This window comes from Sminthopsis crassicaudata, chromosome 1 (assembly GCF_048593235.1).
Source record: "Sminthopsis crassicaudata isolate SCR6 chromosome 1, ASM4859323v1, whole genome shotgun sequence".
NCBI lineage: Eukaryota > Metazoa > Chordata > Mammalia > Dasyuromorphia > Dasyuridae > Sminthopsis > Sminthopsis crassicaudata.
In genome coordinates, this window is record NC_133617.1 from 725,361,831 (window position 1) to 725,385,698 (window position 23,868).

At 37.1% G+C, this 23,868-nt stretch overlaps 1 protein-coding gene across 8 annotated transcripts in view; it reads left to right on the plus strand.

Moving 5' to 3' along the window:
* The window catches only part of FRMD4B (FERM domain containing 4B), a 337,387-nt gene that overhangs the window by 193,117 nt on the left and 120,402 nt on the right, over positions 1 to 23,868 (plus strand). For all 8 annotated transcript variants that reach the window (XM_074284129.1, XM_074284131.1, XM_074284127.1 and 5 more), the window contains one exon: positions 9,790 to 9,882. In XM_074284129.1, the coding sequence (XP_074140230.1) occupies positions 9,790 to 9,882 (93 nt within the window). The remainder of the gene's footprint in view (positions 1 to 9,789; positions 9,883 to 23,868) is intronic.

Below are 23,868 nucleotides of genomic sequence, written 5' to 3' on the forward strand. Positions count from 1 at the left end.
GGGTACAAACATACTGTAATTTGTGAGAAACAGGCAAATATTTTCCACCTGAGCCTAGGACACAGAGTACCTACCATTCTTACCAAAGGAGTTTTCATTCTGACAGCAGAAAGGGAGGGAAGTGACTGATTGGTATCTGATTATAGGGTGTGGGTGTGCATGTTTTTTTAGGAGTTTGTGTAAGGAATTTGTAGATCTTTTTTATTATCTACATATATCTCTGTTTGGATGGAAAGAATGACTTATTCAGTATATACCCCAGAGAGATAAATGTAAGTTTTATATTTTATGGCTTTATATTGTAACTTTAATAACATTGCCAAATTCAAGAAAAGGTAGCATGAATATTTAAAATTAAATGTTTTAAAATTTATCTCTTTGGGAAAAAAAAACCCATAATTTGTTTGCTCTGTATTCATTCTCAAGTTCCAATATAGAACTTTCCTTTTCATTCAGGGATATGTTCTGGAGATCTCCCACATGGGGAAATTCTGGAATGTTTAGGATAATTGCTTACTTTTTGCTCCATAGCTCTTCCTTTTTATTTTTAATGTTCTCTTAATCTTTGGATTATATCAAGAAGTGAATCTCTTCTTAGTTTTGGAAGCTAATTTTTAAAAATAAATTATGTATATGTATATTTACATTTCCTGTGTCCCCTCCCCTGTATCTCTCACCCTATCTTCTACCAGAACATTATCCATCATAATAAGAAAGAAAAGGGAAAAAAAAGTTTACAAAACCAACAACTGAACGCATGTATTGCCACAAAGAATTGTCGCAAAAGTCATTTCCACTAACTGCCTTTGAGTGGAAAGTGGGACACAAATAACATCTTTAGGGGGCAGAGATCACAGAGCTGCTACTTTGATAGAACCATAATTTCCTAGAATCCTGGATTTTCAAGAAGCGACATCAATAGTCATTCAGTCCAAACTAGTCCCTGAAAGAGAATTCCCATTACGATGTACTCAATAAGTTGTCACCCAGCTGCTGCTTTGAAATTTCCAGTGACAGATCACCCCTTACTAATCAATGTGATCAATTCTCCATTGGGCCATCTACAATTGTTAAGTTTTTTCTGACATCAAGTTTCAATTTATCTACTTGCAACTTCTGCCCATTCTTTCCTCTGAAACAGATCAAATGTAATCCCTGTTCCACGTGATATTTTCAGATACTAAGCTTTTGATATTAAATCTCCTATGAGTCTTCTTGTCTTGGAGGCTGATCATCCCCACCCAAGTCCTTTGATCCTTATATTAAGATTTAGACCCCCATCCCTTCACCATCCTAGTCTAGTTTATCAATTTGTAACATTCAAAATTAAACAAATACAATAAATATTCTCAGACTAGGGCTGAGTACAGAGAGACAGTCAAATCCTTATTCCTTGAAGTTAAGCCTCTCTTAATTAGAGCAATATTATGATAGCATTTTTAGATGTCATATTACACCCATTTTTGAGCCTGAATTCTAATAAAACTCCCAGATCTTTTTTCAACAAATGGTTGCCTGATGCTCTTCCATCTGATACTTGTGAAATTCATTTTTTTAAACTCAATTATAAGACTTTACATTTATCTCTATTAACTTTCACCTTGTTGAAGCCTGTTAGGAACTTTCTGGCTTCTGATATCATAGTGTACTAGCCATCTCTTCTGGCTTTGGGTCAATTGTAAAAATCTGATAAACATACCTTCTATCCCTTTATCCAAGTAATTGATGAAAATGTTAAATAGTAATAAATAAATTGAAAAAAAGATGTTAGTCTAGATCTAAGCACTATAGTAATATTGAACCATTGCTAACTACTCTTTATGTCCAGATAGCCAACCAGTTCCAAATCTTTCTAACAGTATTCAAGGGTCTAAGACAGAATTGAACTCTTCCTGACTCAAAACCCAGCACTCAATCTGTTAAGCCTAATCATATGATCATAACCACATAACATCACCAGGAGAATTTTGGTATTCAGGGGTGAGTTTTTCAAACAACTTGCAGTGTGGAATCTCTGAAAGGGATCCAACATTTTCTAAAAGCAATCTGGCTCACTCTTCTCCTTACCTAATGGTGGAAGCAATGACTCCATATATAAAGACATGCAACATAACGTGAATACATAAAAATATATACAAAGTAGTTGCCTCCAAGTAAAATTTCTATGATATTTGTTTAAGTCACTTTTCCCCGTTCTGTACGTGCCATGTCCTTGCATAGTACCTGGAACCATAAAATGATAATTTCCAAATGTGGTGCTTCCATTATGGGCACAGATGAAAATAGAAGGCTATGAAAAGACATGCAGATGTGTTCTATTTCAAGACTGGTGGGTTTTTTTCCCTTCTTCCCAGTTTTACAGAGGAATGCTGTCAGTATAATCTTAACTTATAAAGTCAACAGAATGGAAAAGAAAATCTTAGCTTGGGATCCAAAAGACCAGAGTCTTCTGGGTTCAAGTCCTCAGGTCTTCTGAGCTCTCTGTACCATAAGAGACAAATCATTTGATTTCTTTCTTAAAATCATAAAATTCTAGTGTTGGAAAAAATCCTGGTGGTCATCTAGTCCAACCTATCCTTCCCTAAAGAATCCCTGTCTAAGACATGCTTGGCTTTGCTCCTTCAGCTTCTGCTTGAAGATCTCCAATGAGACAAGCCATTCCAACTTTGGAATAGCCTAAGGGCTTAGACCTCAAACCTCAGTTTTCCTTTTGAAAACAATTTTTGGCTTTTGCCTTTGAAATCAAGCAGCTCCTGACATTATCATCTTTCAAGTATCATCTCCCTACATATCCTTCTCTTCTTCAGATTAAGCATTGTCAGTTCCTTCATTAGGTTATTGTTACCCTAAAATACTTTATGAATACAGGCTGTTTTTTTTTTTGTTTTTGTTTTTTTTTTCTATTTGCTCCTGGACTCCAGCCTTAGTCTTTGACTTTGTGAATGGACTTTGACCATTTGGCTCGCCATCGACTTCCTCTTCTCTCTGGATTTTCCCCTTGTTGATTTGTCCAATAAAGACGTGACGTGGTACAGTGAAGAGAGGATGGAGTTGGCTCAGGAAGACCTGGGTCCAAGTCCACCTCTGATACATCTTTCCTTGGCATCCTGGGATTGTAACCCTTTAGTGCCCCAGACATTGAAGATGATTTATTGATCTGATTTAGTAGAAGGCATTTCCTCACCAGAATTCCCAAGTCTGATGAAATCACACTTCTAGTCCAAAAGAATGAGCAAAAACCAAACTTGTTTACTGCTGACCCTGATTTTGAATTCCTGAATCTGTAACTGAACATTTCTTGGTGTTGAAGCTTCCCCTCTTAATGTCTAATGTCACAACTTAATCTAAACCCTGGTTAGAACTGTATGCCAGCCTTGGAGATATTTCTTTCTAATCTTGTTGTCCATCTCTAATCATGGATGATTTTTTTTTAATCAACTCTGCCACATCTTTCCCTCTCTACCAGGGACCGTCTATGATGATCTGCTCTTGTGATAGTTTGATTCCCCTTGTACCAAAGATCATTCATTGTTCACAATCAATCTGTTTTGGTGTCAACAATGTGGGAAAATTGGATACAGCAAGACAGATATTATTAGGGCCACAAGATAGAGCAGTGGGTAGAGTGCCAGGCTTGGAGTCAGGAAGATTCATCATTTTAGGTTCAAATCTGGACATGGACACTTACTAGCTATGTGACCCTGGGCAAATAACTTAACCCTGCTTGCCTCAGTTCCTCATCTGTAAAATAAGCTGGAAAAGGAAATGGCAAACCACTCCAGTATTTCTGCCAAGAAAACCTCAAGTGGGGTCCAAAGAAAGTTAGACACAATTGAAAATGACTGAACAAGAAGGAAACTATTTGAAGGACCTTGAAAGCTTCCCAGGGGAGTTTGCGAGTTCATTCAATGGAAATAGCCATGAAATAATAGTGAGCAATTAATTCAAAACAGTGGATCCTTAAGTGGTACTTTGAATATCTAGATCAGAAGGTCAGGGGGAACAGAGAAATCAAGGAGGGCTGAAGTGATCAGGGATGACTTCAAGGAGGAGGTAGATTCTGAAAAGGGACTTCCAGGATGATTAAGATTTGTATTAATAGAAGAAGGAATGGATTCAGGGCAAGAAGAATAGACATTATGATCATGCTGGAGGCAGAGAGGCATAAAATGAGCCGAGTGTTTGTGGAACAATTAGGAGTACGGGGTTGAGGGCAGTGGGTTAAAAGATAGCGGATACGACCTCAAAGATCCCTTCCAGCTCCTTCTAATTGCTGCAATCTGTGATCTGGAAATCAGTTTAGTTAAATGGATTGTGGGGGAAAGGAAGCAGTTGAATGGAGAGAAGATATTTGGGAGCCTTGAGAGCAAAGCTAAAGTGGGAAACTGAAAGCCAGGGAACATTTTTGAGCAAAGGATTGAAAACTGTCTTTAAGTAAATTTCTTCTGTAAGTGACATGGAAGACGAATTGGAGGTTGGGAAGACTGGAGACTGAGAGACTGTTTAATCAAGTGCCAGGTGAACACCCAGGTTCACTTAAATACTGATACATAGACATTAGACCATTCTAACTGCAAAATCTCTTCAAAAAGAAAAGGAAAATCATAAATTAATAGCTTAAATAAAATGGACACCTTTTTTTTTCCTTCCTGTACATCATGGAATTTCTTAAAACTTTTACAGGGAGAAATTCCATATACACAGTCTAACCTCCCACAACGCCCCCCCCCCCCCCCCTTTAACATGACAAATCTTGAATTTGGCTACACTTCTCTCTGTAATCCACAGCCATTTCAGGAAGGTTTTCAGCCAAAAGTCTTTGAGGACAGACTATTTCTTTTCACACAAATAATAACAATAATAATGATTCATTTCCACATGATCAGATGAAGGGAAAGATCTTCCCCAAACTGTCATCTGCTGGGGAAGAGAGCCTCTGTTTCTTACTGGTGTTTATTTCCCAAAGAAGTTGTTTTTTATGATTGGCAGTTCCCACCTTTCTGGATTCCAGACTTGGAAAATTGTTTTTTCCAAGGGTGTCTCCTTGGAATGCTTTGGTCACCAGCCTCGTTCTTTCCCTTTGCCTTGTAAATATTTTTAGTAAGTATTTTCTCTTGGCATTTTTTCCCCCTCAGCTCTCCCACACTAGGACTTTTTTTCCAGTACAGATGACACATGAAACATTTACAGTTGTTGGGGTTTTTTTTAGACCAGAAAAACTAAACTAAACATGCGGTGCGGTGGGTATCCAGTTAATGAAAATGGTTTGTGCTTGGGCCTAGAGAGCAAAGGTAGAAATGCAGGAGGAAGTTATGATTTCAGGAGCATAGCAGAACTCCCTGCAGCAGTGTAGACCTGTAGATCACAAGCCATTCCTCATTTAAGCAGCGAATACAGCGCTGAATTTGGAGAGAGGAACCATACAGTGTGAAAATAAATAGATAAAATAGATAAATAGATTGAAGTCGAGTCAGTTTCTAAAGAGTTTTTTTTTTTTTTTTTTGGTTTGTTTTTAGCTGAGGCTATTGGAGTTAAGTGACTTGAAAACTGTCTTTAGGTAAATTTCTTCTGTAAGTGACATGGAAGACGAATTGGAGGTTGGGAAGACTGGAGACTGAGAGACTGTTTAATCAAGTGCCAGGTGAACACGCAGGTGTGTTAATTAAGTGTCTGATCCAGATTCAAACTCAGTTTCTCCTGACTTCAGGACTGATGCTCTATCCACTGCACCACCTGCTGCCCCCAAAGTTTTTTTTTTTTTTAAGTGCCAAGTAAGAAAACTTTTAGGTAATAGACAACCAGGTGAGTTAATGAGTAGAAGAATATTGTGGTCAGCACTGTCACTGATTTTAGGAAAAATAATTTTGGCTGCAGAGTAGAAAATGAATTGGATGGAAACAAACTTGAGGCCGTGGGAGACCAGCTGGAAGGCTCCTGGAGGGCAGCAACTGATGGGGATATTAACTAGAGGTTTTGTGAATGAGGAAGTGGCAGGGGTTGGTAATTGACCAGATTTGTGGGGTGGGTGAAAGTGACCACTGTGGGAGATAATGGGAGGAGACAGATGCTTGAGGCAATTGTAAAAAATAAAATAAAATAAAATTTCCCGTGTCTAGTTTAGCCCCTCATGTTTTACAGATGAACTTTCTGAGGCTCAGGAAGATTTATGGGCAATTTAACCAAGTGCCTCCTCACGGAGCCTGGACATGGGGTAGAAGAAATCACAATTACCAAAATAAAAGTGATTGTATGATCATCATGACTGATAAAATCAATAAAAAACAATCTGCTCCTGGAGACTCTTAAGAAGTCTAATGATTGTATGGGACTATCTGCCATCTGGGGGAGGAGGTGGAAGGGAAGGAGGGGAAAAGTTAGAACAGAAGGTTTTGCAAGGGTCAATGTTGAAAAATTACCCACGCATATATCAGGTAAATAAAAAGCTATAATAATAATAAATAAAAAGTCGAATGATTTCTTTTTTCTGCTTCTTCCCATGATAAAATTTCCTCCTGCCTCCCTGTGTCCTTCCCCACATGGAGTATCCGCTTGACTCCTCTAGAGGGCTCCCAAAGCTCTCTTTAGAGCCTTCCTCAGTGGCTAAGTCTCCTCCCAGTAAATAGCTGGGCTTGCCTTAGCTCTTTCTCCAGCTTTGTGGTCACTTTGTTCTGCATTCAAAATTTGAATAAAAGCAGACCCCTAAGTATTCAACACAGGTTTAGTCAGCCATCAATACTATAGGCCAAGGGAACTGAGAAACATTAGATCACTGACCAAAATCACTTATCACCCTCATTTCCTACACATGCAGAAGGGCTTGCTATGTTTCTAGCTTCTCATCCTATCTCACTGCCATTTCAGTGGCCTCCTCTGGCCCCTTCCTGCTCTGACATTTCTCATATTGTTAATATATTTTTTTCTTTTGTATCTTTTTTTAATTAAGGCTTTTTCTTTTTTATTTAAAAAATTTTATTATAGTTTTTATTTATCAGATATATACATGGGTAATTTTACAGCACTGACAATTGACAAACCTTTTGTTCCAATTTTTCCCCTCCTTCCCATCCCCCCAGATGGCAGGTTGACCAATACATGTTACATATGTTAAAGTATATGTTAAATACAATCATATTGTTAATATTAAAGAAACTTATTCCGAAGGCTGAATCTCTGGGAATGAACCAGGGAGAACTCCTAAATGTTCCTGACCATTTACAGAAAATCTTTTTTGAATCTGAAGAAATTGAATTACCCCAAAGTCTGCATGTTTGGTTGTTTTTTTCCTAATTGGTTAGACATGAAATGGGATGAGTGATGGTTGATTTTCATGAGATTCAATGCAGATACTTTAAAAATAATACTGTATTACTTCATGGCCACATTGACCAACTTGGCTCAGGAGAAGAAATGAGGAAATATTTGCCTGTCTTTTTGTTGTTACAAATGTGGGGAAATGTGAGTGTGGAATGATGCTATACTATAAAATATATATATCAATTGGTTTTCTTTTTTGTTCTTTGTTACAAGAGAAAACTCACTGCTGGAAATAATGTTGGGAAATTAATGTGACATAAAATACAAAATTGTAATATATCAACAAACAATGAAATCTTGTACATATATATACAATTACATACATAAATATGTATATGTGTATCTGTATCTATATATAAATATATATGTATGTATATATAATATGCTATATGTACATGCACACACACATATAATAACTATATTTTTAGACAACTGTATGACTCTGAAGATATGGTCCACTACTGAGAATATTATTTGTGAAAGCCTTTCACTACCTGTATTTTTCCACTTCATTTTAAGAAAAATTTTAGAGAAATGAGAACGTAAACATATGGATTTGGACTTACTGGAGTCCTATCATTCACCACTCTGGAGTTAATATCATCTGTGACTTTTTGCAGTAATTTGACATCTTCCTCCTCTTTTAGATGTTTTGAAGATTCACCCCTCAATGATTACAAATGTGTGCTGTTCCTGGCAAAGGTTACTTCTTTGTGTATTTAGTTTGGTCTAACTATGCTTATCGTCTCTATTGCCATTTCCTCTTCCTAATACAATACATTGGGAATGAAGTGGAGAGTTTAGTTATGATAATAAATTGTCACTGAAATGCTAACAAATCTGTCCCTGTTTTGCTTTGGTGACTATTGTCCCTCCATTTTCATTGACAAATGTTCTTGAAATGATCTCTCTCCACTGTGTCGGGAGACTATTCTGATTACATAATAACCTCCAAGACATTCGGCAATTGGCCTTTTATTCTAAAGCAGTGTTGCTCTTGGCTGCCATAGCATTCCACTTGGCAAGGAGACCAGTTGTTTTTGGCTGAGGCAACTTCTGCTCTGTTTTGATCTCCTTATTGGGGTGATTTATTTACATCATTTAAACTGCTTCAGGAAATAGTGTTAGTTGATGTCACTGTCTTTTACTTTACCTATTTTCTATTTTTAAGGATCAGCAATCCATTTGAAGAAGTTGATTTACATCTATTGCAATTACACAAATTATCTTCTTCTTAGAGGATTGAACTAAATGATCTTTCACTCCAGAATCTTAAGCAGCAGCATCATGTACCTAGGGAACAGAGAGGTCAGAAAACATGGGTTTAAATTCTAGATTTGCTACTTCATGCTACATATCCCAACACTTTATATTTTGTGTCTATATTTCCTCATCCAAGAAATGAGGGTTTAGTCTAAATTATCTCTTTAAGGTCCTTTCCTGTTCTATATTCCGTAATTCTAGTCAATAGAGAACTAAATTTAAAAAAAAAAAAAAAACAAATGTTTTTGAAATAAAAGTTCCTGAATAAATGAATATAAATAAATAGAAGCTTCATTATTTATTTCACTATTATTATTTCATTCCTGAATATGGATGTCTCATTTCTTCATTTTAAAGGATGTAATTCTTACTTCCTATTAAACATAAAAAGGGAAGCTAAGTGATATAATAGAGTGTACATCCAGCCTGGTATCAGGGAGATCCAAGTTCAAAATCTGGCCTCAGATACTTACGAGCTGTCTGATTCTGGGCAAGTCACATCACCTTGTTTGCCTTGGTTTCCTCATCCATAAAATAAGCTGGGGAAGGAAATAGCAAACCACTTTAGTATCTCTGCCAAGAAAACCCCAAATGAGGTCATGAAGAATTGGACACAACAAAATAAGTGAACAACAACTACTAAATACAAATATGATATACTTGATCAAATTTAATTTTCAGAGAATTTTAAAAACTGAAATGACAAAATAGTGTGACCAAAGTAACAAAACTGCAAAGAAAGAGAGAAAAATTGATATTCATTTTATGAGGCTTTCATTTTTTAAAAAATTTAATAATAATTTTTCATTTTCAAAATACATGCAACATTCAACATTCAGCTCTGCAAAATCTTTTCTTCCAAATTTTCTCCCTCCCCTCCACTGTTTCCCCCACACAGCAAGTAATCCAAGATTGATTAAACATGTTCAATTCTTCTATGCATATTTCCACATTTATCTTTCTGCACAAGAAAGAACAGATCAAAAAGGAATGAAAAATGAGAAAGAAAAAAAAAAGCAAGCCAAACACAACAACAAAGGTGAAAATATTATGTTGTGATATCCCTATTTAGTCCCTACAGATCTATCTCTGGATGCAGATGGCTCTCTCCATCATAAGCCGATTGGAATTGACCTAAACCTCCTCATTGTTGAAAAGACCTTTTTTAAAATCAGCCTTGTGATTTGTGCCCATCCTATTTTTTCCCCACAGAGGTCAGAACACCTGGCTGCAACTAGATAACCGAGTTCTTGACCACGACTTGCCCAAGAATCGAGGTCCAACCATTTTGTACTTCGCGGTGAGGTGAGTAGCCATAGTCTTATCCTTGGGATTCTTAGTTATAGGTCATTACAGGCAAAATAAATAGCAGAGTTGTTTCAAGAAATTATGATAGAGAGAATAACGCTTTGTAATATTTTGACTTGGAGGGGGAGAGCCAAGGCACACATCATGTAGAATTGTTTTTGTTCATCTTTTGTTCAAAGTCTGATTTTATGATTTGTAAATGTTCCATCCAATTCCAGCTAGGTCCCATCTTCCCAAATTGCTAAAATTCCTAAATTTGACCCCTCCGCTGACCCATCTGGTGAGCATATTCTTGAACTTCAGGAGGTAGGCTGACCTTCAAACTCAGATAGTCGGTTACTAGCCTATACCCAAAGCCTTGAAAATTTGGGAGGGTTTGCCCCATTGGCGTGGTGTTCCAGACCAGGGATGTCTCCATTTCATGAGGCAGTATCAGAGCAGAAACCTAGGAGATGACCTCTCAATAGGTTCTTGTTCTAAGCTACCTTTCTAAAACCTATAAGGGATCAGGAAATATGGGAATAAGCATTGATATGGGGCTAAGCCCTTTTATAAACTCTATCTCATTTAATTTTTGCACAACCTTGTGAAGTATGTGCTATTATTATCCCCATTTTGCAGATGAGAAAATTGAGGCAAACAGATGTTAAATGACTTGCCTAGAGTAACAGGCTAAATTATATTTGAACTCAAGTCTTACTGAATCCAAACTCAGAACTCTGTACACTATGGCACCACCTAGTGGGCCTCCAAAAATGAACAACTTTAGAACATTTAAGGGATCAATCATGTTTTCAGAGGAAATGCTTCCATATGTGCCACTAGGACTCAAAATGCAGAATGAAACACACATTCATTGACAAACCAATGTAAATATTTGTTTTGTTTGTGTATATTGATTACAAGGGAATTGTTTTCTTTCATTTTTTTTTTTTGCAAGTGGAAGGTCAGAGGAAGAAAATAAATGTGGATTGAAAAAAAATTTTATGTTGATTACAAATGAAAAAAAATTAGAGAGAGAACATGAAAAATTTATGTATATAAATTTTTTTATCTGTTTTTCACTCAATCCCACTGTGGGCTTTCTTAACATTTTAAGTAGGTTGAAAATCTTGTTTTACTTTTTATGAATAATAATGTAGTTGATACTATAGAGAATATATCATCATAATACGATTTAAAGTATTTTAAATGGCAGATAAAACAGGATCAAAGAGATGTTAGATGGAGTGAGACTTCAGAATGAATCGAAATCTGGTTCAGAATAAGCTTTCCAAAGGACCATAGGACTTAAAGATTCTCAGATTCCCAAGTAAAACGATGGCAGCTAGGGGAATAGCCTTGAAATTCTTTTTTTTTTTTCAAAGAGCACTGAGCACTGTTAAAGAGAGCACAGGAAAAAAAAAAAGCCAAAAGAAAACAAAGGATTAAGATTAATTAGTTCATGATAGATATTGAGAGGCACAGTACCTGGTGTATAGATGCTTTTTACATGTTTATTGATTGAGATCAGAATGGTGTTAAATTTCAAGAAAAGAAAGTTTACTTTTAAGGAGATTTTACTAAAGGGATGGCCTTTTTTTAGACTGTGTGTCTTGATTCTTGGTTCGGAAATTATAATCACCATAAGCATGGTGTGATTTAGTGGAAATTGACCCAGATGTACAATCACAAGATCAGGAGTCAGCCATAAATGGAATATTGTGTTCATTCCTGGGTCTCACAAGTTAACAAGGACATAGACAAAATAGAGAGGGTCCAAAAGAGTGGGATTAGGACTGGGAGTAGCTTCTAGGTTGCGTTAAAAATCAACTAAAGGAATCATGTGGAAGAAGATTCATTCCACTTGGCTCCAGAGGTAGGCAAGATTGTAGGAACAATGTCTAGAAATTTAGAAATAGTTTAAGCTTGATGTCAAAAAAACTTCCTAATAACTAAAATTTAGTCAAATGTATGTAGTCTGGACAATTTACTTATTTAGAAACCACTTTCTTATAGTAGTTTTTTGTTTTGTTTTGTTTTTTTGACAATTGTCTTTCAGTTCTTAGAATAATAGTTTCTTGCTTGTGTAGGTTGATACTATCCCAAATATAGGCCTGGAGCTAGCAGTATGCTTTACAACATTCTTACAATGTTATCTTCTTTCCAATGCTTGCTGTTGTTTTGACTTGGCTATAAATGCATTCAGCCCTTATCAAGTAATTATTCACTTATTCTTCAAAACAGTCTAGTGAGATCATTGTTATTATTGTTATTGCCCTCAATTGCATAAAAGGGGTGATGAAACAGATACTAAAGAGTCAGGTGAGATAACCCAGGTCATAGAACTTGGAAAAAAAAATGGTGCTTTGGAAATTAAATATATGGAATGCTTTTTTTTTTTTTCTTTTTTTTTTTTTTTTAACTTTTAAGTGTATTGCCCTTTCCAGTTGATTGGAGCTTTTCAAAAGACAGTCATGCTGCATTGAGAAAACAGAGTTGTAGATGATATTTCTCCCTCATCAAAAATTCTGAGCCAGCAGGAACCTCAGCAGTCATATCCTTAAATAAAAAGATTAACCCACTGTTGTTCTAGACAACTCTGAATAATGTATCAGACCTAGAAGATAGGAATTCAGACATAGCCTCAGATGCTCTTGCTGTGAACCTGAACAAGCCATTTATGTAACTGTTTTCCCAAAAGTTTTCTTATCTGTAAAAATAAAAACAATAATGGCACCTTGTTCCCAGGGTTGTTAGGAGAAGGGAAAAAAAAAATTAAAAAAAAAAAATATATATATATATATATACACACACACACATACATATATATTTCTATATATACATACATACATATATATTTCTTTATATATATTTATATATATATATATATTTCTATGTATTTTATATATAGTAAACCATGCTGCAAATGTCAAAGGACATTTAAATGCTAGTTGTTGTTATACCTGATACAAGGCCTTCCATCTTGGTCTTAATGACTTCCAATGGGAAGCAATCCACTTATAAACTCTTAAAGTAGCCTATTCCACTTTTGAATAGCTTTTATGGTTAGGAAATTTTGCCTTTACACTCATTCTCTATGAGATGGTAGATAAAGCTCACTTGGTTACTTTGCATCCCAAAGAAAAAGAGTGTTTTTATCTAAGTACTTGGTTATTCGGGGCAGGAAGATAGCTCAGTGAATAGAGTACTGGGCCTGAATTCAGGAAGACCTCCGACACTTACTAGCTGTGTGACCCAGAACAAATCACTTAACTCTCTCTGCCTCAATTTCCTCATCTGTAAAATAAACTGGAGAAGGAAATGGCAAAACATTCCAGTTATCTCTGCCAAAAAATGGGGTAAAGAAGAGTCAGACAGGATTGAAAGACAACAATGTGGTTATTCATGTTGATTAAGCACCTAAATAGAAGGATAGTTAAAGACCCAAATGGTGCAGTTAGCCCGGTTTAAGCTCAGCAACTGTTCAAGTCCCTGTGGCTGTAGAGAGCAGCTGTTCATAGCAGCCGTCAAGGCCTTTCAAGGTCAAAGTTCTCAGAGCTAGAGAGGATATTAAAGACCATTTAGATCTAGAAGGGCTTCTGAACCTGGAGGTCTGAACTTGGTTTAGTTTTGGGGAGTTCTTTGGTTTTTGTGTATTTAAAAATCTAATTCTAAGAAGGGGTCACTAGGCTCCAGCAGGCTATCAAAGGGTCCTCAAAAAAATACAAATACAGGTGTAAAGTGCTTTAAAAACTATAAAGGGCTCTTGTATTTAATCTTTATAAAATGCCCTAAACTGACAAAAGAATCTGGTCATGAGCTATGGGGAAGTAAGTCCCTAGAAGCCATCTCAAAGGGATGAAGCCAAATCCCAGGGATGGATTTTATGGAAGGAGAAACCTGACTCTGGCACTGGCATAAAGTAGAAAGAAAATTAGCCAAGAGTTCGAGGCAGCTAGCTTTTCCTTTACAGCAAACTTTGCATTTGTTGATCTTTGTAGGAATTTCAGAGGTCTAATACATGAAGAGAGAGAAAGAGAGAGACAGAGACAGACAGAGAGATGATAGATGGATGCAAGGATGGATGGATGTATTATAACAATAATACATATATTTTCTCCCGTGTTAGAGAAAGATTAGAAGTATCCAGACTCCTCCAGATTTCTGTGGGATATTCTTGCTCTTGGCTTGCTATCTCACTCTAAATTATCTTCCACAAACACATGTGTCTAGTCAGAGTTCTGCCTTTAATGCAGCCCAGATGTGGGCTTCTGAACAGCTTGATAGGACCAAGGGAATTTAAGGAGAAGAGTGTGGCTAGGAGTAGTGACCTTGTTGGGGAAGTTCCCATTTTCTTGGATCCTTCAGGGGCTGTACCACAAGGGGAATGCAAGGATCGTGGGATCCTGGTGGGCCATTGCTGGGGGGGCTTGACCCTCTTACTTCCTCCTCTCTCCTCCCTTTGGCATCTTCTCTGATGTATTTCCCATTCTCTTTTTCAATTTATTTCATAAGCCACCTGCTGACCATCCTAGGCTGTGTGGGGAGCTATTTGAGGAGGTTTCCTGGTGCCATAGGAATAAATGATTTTGAGGTTCTATTAGTTGCAGAGGTCAAAATATGATCATGGAAGATGTGAACTTTTATCTTTGTATCCCCAGACATACAGAGTATGTAGTGTCAAGTAAGCACTTATTGATCGACTGATTAAGGGAAACTGAGGACCATTGATAAATTTAGAGTTAAACCTTATATGCCATTCATTCCACCTCATTTTCCAGATGAGCAAACTAAGACCCAAAGAAGTTGTCCCTTCCCAAGATCAAATAGGGAGTAAGTAAATTAGTGATGGAAGGACATCGAGGACCTAAATACCTTTGGTCTGATTTTTTAAAAATAATAATTTGATTTTCACAAAAAAAAAAGAGATTCCTGAAGGAACTATTCCTGAGTCAAAACATGCCTGGATAAGGACAACACCCAAATTACTCTGGCACTTTAAAGTGTGGGTTCTAGATCATAGAGAACTAGAAGCAATCTGGTCCATAACTCTCATTTAACAAGTGAGCAAACTGAGACTTAAAGAAACTCCATGATTTGGTCCCACAGATAGCATCAGCTGACATGTCTGTGTGACAAAGAATTCTTTGGGTTGGAATTGGGTTCGTCCTTGAGCTCAGTGACAACAGGAGAACCTCCAGAGCTTGTCATCTGTGCTAAAGAATGTGATTAAAAGCTCCAGAGGACTAACAGTTTACATTGACTTTAAGCTAACGGCTCCAGGAAGATGTATGAGTTGGGAGACGGTCTTGGCTCCCTCCTCAAGTGTGAATGGCTCACCGCCCAGCCTCCACCTCCCACTTGAGTAGGTTTTATAGTGGAAATTAAGGGAGTAGACATGTCATTTTGATGGAGTTTGTGCTCCGTGTGTGCCAGGCACCAGTCCTAACCAAGGGAGGATGCTCCTCAGCTCTGAAGATTATGAGATCCTACATTTGAGCTGGGGCAGGGGGGATCTCAGAGTTCAGCTAATTTAGCCTATTCATTTTATAGGTGAAGAAACTGAAGCTTCCTTTAGGCATTTACTATCCCACTTAACCTGTCTGTGCCTCCATTTCCTAAAATAAATTCTCAGATTCCTTCCAGCCCTGAAAGCGATCTCTTAACAAGGTTACGCAGGTACCAGGTGGCAGAACTGGGCTTTAAATCAAAGCTCCTGCTCTGAATCCAGTACTCTACCATGCTGTCATCTGCTGACTCATGGGACTTCTAGAAGAACAAAAGACCTAGACACACATTCATTCTTGACTCGGTTCTCTATACAGTCTCCCTGATCTTGTTCCTGGTCCCTATATTAAGAATATATCCAGGAATTGTTGGGGGGGGTTTTCCCATTTTTACTCTATTTTTCAATTAACAAGCATTTATTTTCTGTTCTTCCCACTAATCCCCAATTTAAATGAAAAAAGAAAAGCAAAACCCTTATAACCAGTGTGTAGTGTTAATAAGCAAGATAAATAGACACAGTGTCTATGTGCGGAGCTCCATTTTTCATTCTACTCTATCAGCTTCATAAATGATCTTCTAGACTTTTTTGGTCTTCTAGAATCTTCTAGAATCATGAACATCATGGTCTGGACCAATCTTCTTCTTCATCAATGATCCTTGGACCAATCTCCATCTTCCTTCATCACTGATCCTTGGACCAATCTCCATCTTCCTTCATCAGTAATCTTTAGACCAGTCTTCATCTTCCTTCATCACTGCTCCTTGGACCAAACTTCTTCCTTCATCAGTGATCTTTAGACCAATCTTCATCTTCCTTCATCAGTGATCTTTGGACCAATCTTCATCTTCCTTCATCAGTAATCTTTGGACCAATCTTCATCTTCTTTCATCACTGATCCTATGGAAGCAGAGTTGGACATTGCATTGATCAGCATTCTTGTCTTTCCAAGTTACATTTCTTTATTATATTGATGTTAGCATATAAAAGGAAGGGAGCTCCACCTACTTCATCAAGTCAAACAAGTCTGCCCAAATTTTTCTAGCCACCATCTTTTTTGTCATTCAGCACAGAAGTATTACATCTAGATTTCTTGAGTCATTTCTAAAAGTGCCTGATTCTTGCCTTGGAGTGACAATGGTTTCTGCTCTTATAAGAAATGGGGTCATATTAAGGAATGAGTATCAAATGGGGCTCCTGAATGACGACTTATAGGCCAATCAGAAAGAAAGCAGCAACATGTAATCAGTTAGGAGAAAAGACTTCTCGAGAACTCAGATATTGAAGTAAGGTTATAGGAGGATTTAAAGGAGAATGTGTCTCGTCCCAACCCCCCTTGTTTTTTAGACTTTTAGATTTAGCCACAGGTTACCGTCTTACCCAAAGTCATACAGTTCTCTCATTTCAGACAACAACCCTGGGAGGTAGGTGCTATTATTAACCCCATTTCACAGATGAAGAAACTGAGGCAGGCAGAAATTAAGTGATTTGCCTAGGGTCAATCCATCAATAAGTATTACTTACTAATGTTCCAAGCACTGGTCACAGCAACCAGTTTTCTGAGATTGCAAGTTCAGCTCTCTACCCCCTGTACCACTCAGCTGGGATGACCTATTTTCAAACTCCAAAATGCCGTAGGCATCTCAATCTTCCTCCTCATTATCAATATCAGATTCTCTTGGGGGAGAAGAGGTTTTGAATGTAGGAGCAGTTGAGGAACCTTAGTTCAAATCTAGCCATGAGGATCAAACGAGGTGATATTTGTAAAGCACTTAGCCTAGTGACTGGCACATAGGAGGTACCCTATAAATGCCAGTTATCAGAATTAGAATTATTCCTGCTTGGCTCTCTGAAGAGCCTCTTGTCATTGATCATCAGTTGGCTTTTCCAGCTGTTCTCTGCCTCCCCCACTTTGCCCCCTAAGCACCTGCACCCACTCTTTTCTGGACAAGAGCAGGATGTTATGAAGAGCCACAGGGGAAGCTCCTGGCACTTTTCCTAAGCCTGGGTAGGAGAATATCTCGAGGGCTTCCTCTCACCACTTCCTGGCTGGCTCAGCACTTTGGGGCCCGGATCCTCACATGGTTCACTGAGAGACAAGCATCCCGTGGGTGGGCAGCAAGCTAGGGCCAACGTGCTTGGACAAGATTCGCCAGTGCTCTGGCAGGAAAGCTTTTCGGCTCCCTGGCTAGAAATCTTTGTGTGATACAGAGCAGTGAAAATTACGCTTCTCCAGAGTATCCTCTGGGCCCTTAATGAAAGGAAAATCTTCCTCTGAAGCCAGGAGAACATTTTGCCATTAGCCCTCATGGAGGTTAAAGAGCCTGTGCTCTTTATTCACTAAGAACTAGACAAGGCCCAGAAGGTAAAAAGCTCATCATGTTCCCTGTGACACTTCGCAAAGAAGGGTCAGGATGTTTCTACAGCCATTTCTGGTAATAATTTAGGATAGACGCTTTCATTGTAAACTCCTTGAGAGCAAAAATAAGAAAATATTATAAAAATAAAATTTTAATTTTAAAAATTCTATGCATTTGTATCCCCAGCAAATGTCACATAGTAGGTGCTTAATATTTTCCCCTGAGGCAATTGGGGTTAAGTGATTTGCCCAGGGTCACACAGCTAGGAAGTGTTAAGTGTCTGAGGCAAGATTTGAACTCAGGTCCTCCTGACTTCAGGGTTGGGGCTCTATCCACTGTGCCATCTAATTGCCCCTTGGTTAATAATTTCTTGCTAGAAACAAGCAGGATGACTTTAAAGTTGACATGTTGAATCTGTGCCAGAGGCCTGTCAATTTTACCTTGAAAATAGCTCTGAGGGGCAACTAGGTGGCACAGTGGATAGAGCCCCAACCTTGAAGTCAGGAGGACCTGAGTTCAAATCCAGCCTTTAGCTATGTGCCCCTGGTGCAGTGTGCAGAGGGAAGGAAGGGGAGAAAAGAGAAAGAGAGAATGGGTATATGTATTGTGTATTTGTATATACAAGCACACATTTGTATATATACATATAAATATACATACATTAGATACATAAATGTATGTGTTTGTATATACATGTAAATATTTACACATGCAAATACAGATGTATTTGTATATACATGCATTTATACATATAAATATACATATGTGTATTTATATGTGCATATTTATATACATAAATTGTGTTTGCATATATATGTGTATATTTATGCATATAATGTGTGTGTTTGCATGTACATGCATACATTTATGCATATAAATATAAATATATTTGTACAATAAACATATGTATTTGCATATACATCCATACTTTATGCACATAAATATACATATATTTGTATTTGTATATATATGTACATAGTATAGTATTTGTATATACATATACTCATACAAGGTACTGTGGGAGTGTTCCTGTATGTACACATATGTACATGTATGTAGAGGGCTGTCACACACTGCTACATACTTTATTTCTATGTGGATGTTGTACCATGAAAGTGGGAGAGAACATATGGTTTTATACCTGCATGCACCGTTTATATACATGCATGTATACAGAACATATTTACACATGTGTGTGATATATTGCGTATACCTTGTATGTTTTACATGTTTACAACATGAGTTGCGTGCACATGTCACTAAACAGCCCCCATCCAGTCTCCCCTCACTTGGGGTGGGACCCAAGACGCGGCTCCCGTCAGCAGGGCCGCTTGCTCTGGGGCCCGCTTTCTCTGGTCTCAGATGGAGTTGGGCATTTAAAGGGAGGATGTGCAAGATCTCTTCTGAGCTAGAGATGCTGACTTTATCAGACCCGGACAAAGACCAAGGCAAATATGCTGGAGGAGGGAGATTGATGACCGACTGCTCACCAAAGACATTCTCTCGCCAGCCCTTTGAAACTCCAAGATAAAAGCTGAAGCCATTGTAATATTTCAAGTCAAGGACAGAAGTGTCTATAAAGCAGCGCTGTGTTTGTCTGCTTTTCCTGTCTCTGCAACTGAAGTCGTAGAAAGAACGACTGACCAGGCAGCCCCAGGCTTTGGGCTTTGGGATCCTCCATTCTTCAAAGCCAGCTTCTCTGACTGGCCCAGAACACATACTCATTATTTCTGCAACATCTTTATTTCATTAGTGGAGGGCATCAAGGGGAGCATCTGATGCTGATGGGAGGGAAAAAACAATACTCACGGGGCAGACATGGAAGATGTGAACCTTCAACCAAGTGAATTGTCTGTTGGATAATAAATAAGACACTATAAGCCAATTAAGATTTATCTCCTGGCCCTGTACTTATTTACAAAAACAGTATCTCTTATGAAGGCTGAATTTTTAATTTGACAAACCAAATTTTTCTTGCTCTAATATTCAGAAGAGAAGTCTCTCAACAGGAAAGTAAATCATCATCTCCAGAAAACAAACTCTGGGTTCAGATTCCTCCTGCTTGTTGGATCCAGGGAAAATCACCTGATCATTCTAGACCTGTCTGCAAAATGAGGGGTTAGATGACCTTTGCAAGGATATGCTGATAAATGTTTAACATCCAGCTCTCTAGAAGAAGAAAAATGTACTTACCACACCTTTAAGCTTGGTCTACATCATTTAACATTTTCTCTATCATTTTTTTAAAATCCAAAAAATAACAAATCAAATTCTGATTTGTAGCATCTGCAGATTTCTACAGTGTAAATGCTCACAGAGAAAAATTTAACAATCAGCTGGTGGATCTTTGAGATCTTTTGCACTTTTGAATAAAGCAATGAGGTACTAATAGCCTTAAAGTTATCCACAGACAATTCTATTATTGAATCAGTTCTGCCATATCTTCTTTTCACATTGAGTGAGTTATCTCATTTCTCCTCCTGTAAAATAAGGAGTTGGAATTCCTGATCCTTAATGTCTCTTCCATCTTGAAATTTCTAAAATTCTAAAGCTTTGGAAGATATATTTTATTAAGAAGCCAGAGGTCTTTGTTTACTTTGTTTACTTAGTATTTGCATAGTTGTTGAACTGAGCTACAGAATAATTTTCTATTTCTCTCCTCTCTCCTCTACCCCTCTTCCCAAAAAATAATACAAAATGTTTTTCACATTCAAAAAATAAACATTTTTGCATGGAAATTAAGTAAGATAGAACAGTATAGTCTCATGGAGAGGTTTTTAAGCTCAGCTCCAGGCACAGATTTCAGGGAGTCTATAAACTTGAAAGGAAAAAAAATTATTTTTTTATTAATTGCTAACTAAAACTTGGCATTTCCTTCAGTTTTGATGGTAGGCAGCAAAACATTTTGAGAAAGGATCCATCATATTCTCCAGGCTACTGAAGGGATCCATAAGACCTGCATATTATAGGTCTCGTGGGAACACCCAGTAACATACCTGTGTGACCTTGGATCCCTCCAACCTTTGGTTTCCTCTTTTGTGAAATGAGGGAGTTGGTCTTAATGACCTCCAAGGTCCCTTACAACCTTAGGCCTATGATCCAAGAGTTGTTTCCATGATCTTATTTGGACAATAGGATAGAGATAAAATTAGACCTGAAATTTAATCAATAAGGACAACTCTTGGAGGAGGAAATTTACTTTATACAATATAGGTAGGCAATTTATTGTTATCAAGAATTGCCTGAGTCCCTGAGAAGTTCAGGGATTTATCCATGGTAACAAAGCCATCATGTGTCAGAGACGGAGCTCTTCTTGAGCCATATGTCCTCTATCTGCTATTCTCTGATGCCTCTCATTTTGATGCTTTCCTGATCTATTCTACCTTAATAAATATGGAATCTCATCCATATTTGTACTCTTTCCCTTAATGCAGCCATATTTTCACTTTTAGAAAGTGCACTTAGCTAATTATAGCTTCAGTCTGCCCAGGTGAGTTAGAACAATAGTAAAAGAGATTATTAACTTCTGTTAAATGGTATGGAGTATTGGTTCAGATAATCTATCAGGAAAGGCAACCTGGCTTAGTGAATAGTGAGCTGGTCTCAAATATTATCTCATTTGATTCTTGCAGCAATCCTGGGAGGGAGGTGCTATTCTCTCCATTTTACAGATGAAGAAATTGAGGCTGAAAGCAGTTGCCACTGTACCACCTACCTGCCCCAAGAAGGGAATATTCTTGAAAAAAGGAACCATTTCATTTTTGACATTGTTTTTGTCTATTCCATAGAGAATTCAAATGTTAAACTGGAGAACTTCCTCTCATTTTTATAACATTTTGTGAGTTAGCAGAATACTTGGGTCTTCCAAATTGCCATCTTTCACCCTTGAGTCATGGCCAGTCCACCACCTTTTCCAATTAAACATGTCTGCAAAAGCTTTACTTTCTTTTATGCAATTGCTTACAGTCAAGTCATCTTTAGTTTATGCATCTGTCTACAGGGGACTCCTATGCATCTCTCCATTACTTTTTGGTTCTTTCATAATTTTGATTCTTTGCAAATCATGGCATTCCATGACTCCTAGTAATATTGCAATGCTAGGAAAAAGCTAGTGTTAAAATAATAAAGGGTATTGCATCAGGAAGTCTCTTAAAACCATGGGACGGATTATTCCATTTCCCAAATATGATGTATCATGCTCTCTTCTGATTACAGAAGAAGTGATCTCTGAGATCTCTTCCAGCACTGAAATTCTTGGATTCTGAATTCTGGTTCCAAATTGTTGTCTCTATAGATAGGGTAATCCAAGGTATTGTGGCAATGGATCAACTCAAGGGGCTGCTCCTTCAATTGCCTTTTGCCTTTCTTTGTATACTCAGTCTTTAGCACAGTGCCTAAAGTACTTGCTTCTCCTACTTATGGGTTGCTAGGCTAATTTCTTGAGTAATCATGGATGCCATTGAAGAAGCCCTTAATGCAATCATTGCAATCAGGAGCAACTGAAAAATTCTCTTTTATATTGACTTTGCAATGGCTGTCCTTTCTTTTATTAAAGCACCTCTGAAGAGCATGTATCTACCTGTGCTTTTGGTGATAGTGAAACCCAGTTAGTCACTGAACAAAGCTATCACAGACCTGTATCTGTTAAGGTATCTTGGATACTCAGCATATACATTGGAGTTATCTAACTTTAAAGCTGTCAGCAAATCAAAAGTTTTGTAATCAAAGCAAGCAGTAAAGAAGGCATCAGGATTATATAATCTTTCCTTTGTTTTCTCATCAAAAAAACATTTATTAGCCATCTTCTTTTTTCAAGCAATATTTAAGGAAAAATAAGATCTTGGCAGTATTATATTGGAGCTTACAATCCAGGTTAGTATTTATAAATTATTCGATGAATAAGTCTCCTCCCAAAACTCACAGACTCCCTCAACACAAATTTCTTCAAATTTAAACCAAGTGTTTCATTCAGTAGTTCTGAAGTCATCATTTTTTTCCAATATAGCAGCAAAAGATCTTTACACAGTCAACTCCCATCTGTTGTGTCAAATTTACAACACAATTTGTCAAATTAGTTTTGTCAAGAGATAATTTAATCCTCTTTATTTCACTAGTGTTTATCCAATCTCAGAGCTAATAAAATACACACGCATACACCTACAGTCAATAGTAAACAGAGTTCCTGTATTCCATACTATTCACTTCATAAGTTTTGAAAAATTTGATTTCTAAACCCTCTGCTAGGGTTGAGAAAGGAATGTAGCTCTGGGATTACTCATACACAAACACTCCTTTATCTGTGAAGCCCAATATCAATGTATTACTCTCCTTTCTCCTCTCCCTCTTTTCTATTTCAAGAGTCATTCAGCTGTTAATCAAACAAGGTTTTTGTTTTGTGTTCTCCCTAAGGTGATTTTAATGAGATAAAAAGTTACAGTTACTAATTAATAACAAGTTTATCTCGATAATTAATGTGTCTCTGTGTTCTTATTGGTTTCTCATCTTAAAATTGTCTTAACAGTTGTCTCAGCCACAAATTCTTCAAATTTCCTGTTAATTATTAAATGACCTTTTTTTTTTTTTTCTTAATCTGAAAAAGAAATATTAGCTTTGCCAGGATTTGGCATCTTACCTCTTTTAATTTTCTAAAATATCATATTCTAGCTTCTTTTTTTTTAAAGAAATATAAAATTTTAATCTATTTTTAATACATTTCTTCTTGATGTCATGTAATATCTTGTTCTTAAAGTCTTAAAGCTTGACAATAATATATCCAGGTGAATTCAACTGGAAATTCACCTATGTTGATATCATATGATTTTGGTCAATTTTCAATCTGACCCTTCTCATTCTTTCTTGGAAATTTTTCTGGTATAAGAGCTTAAAATCAGATTCTTCTTATTTTCACAGTTTTCCAGAAACTTTATAGTTCTTATAATCTTTCTGTCCTTTTAAGTGGCATCTATATAAATTCTGTTTGCTTTTGCAAGTATATAATTTCCTAATCCATTTTCTTCCCCTTTTGTTTCTATGATTTTGTCTTTCCCCCAAAAAAATGGTTTATCATTTGCATAGATATTTCAAAATTGTTGAGTTTCATGGACTTGTCTAGAAATATCTTGGTTACATTCACTT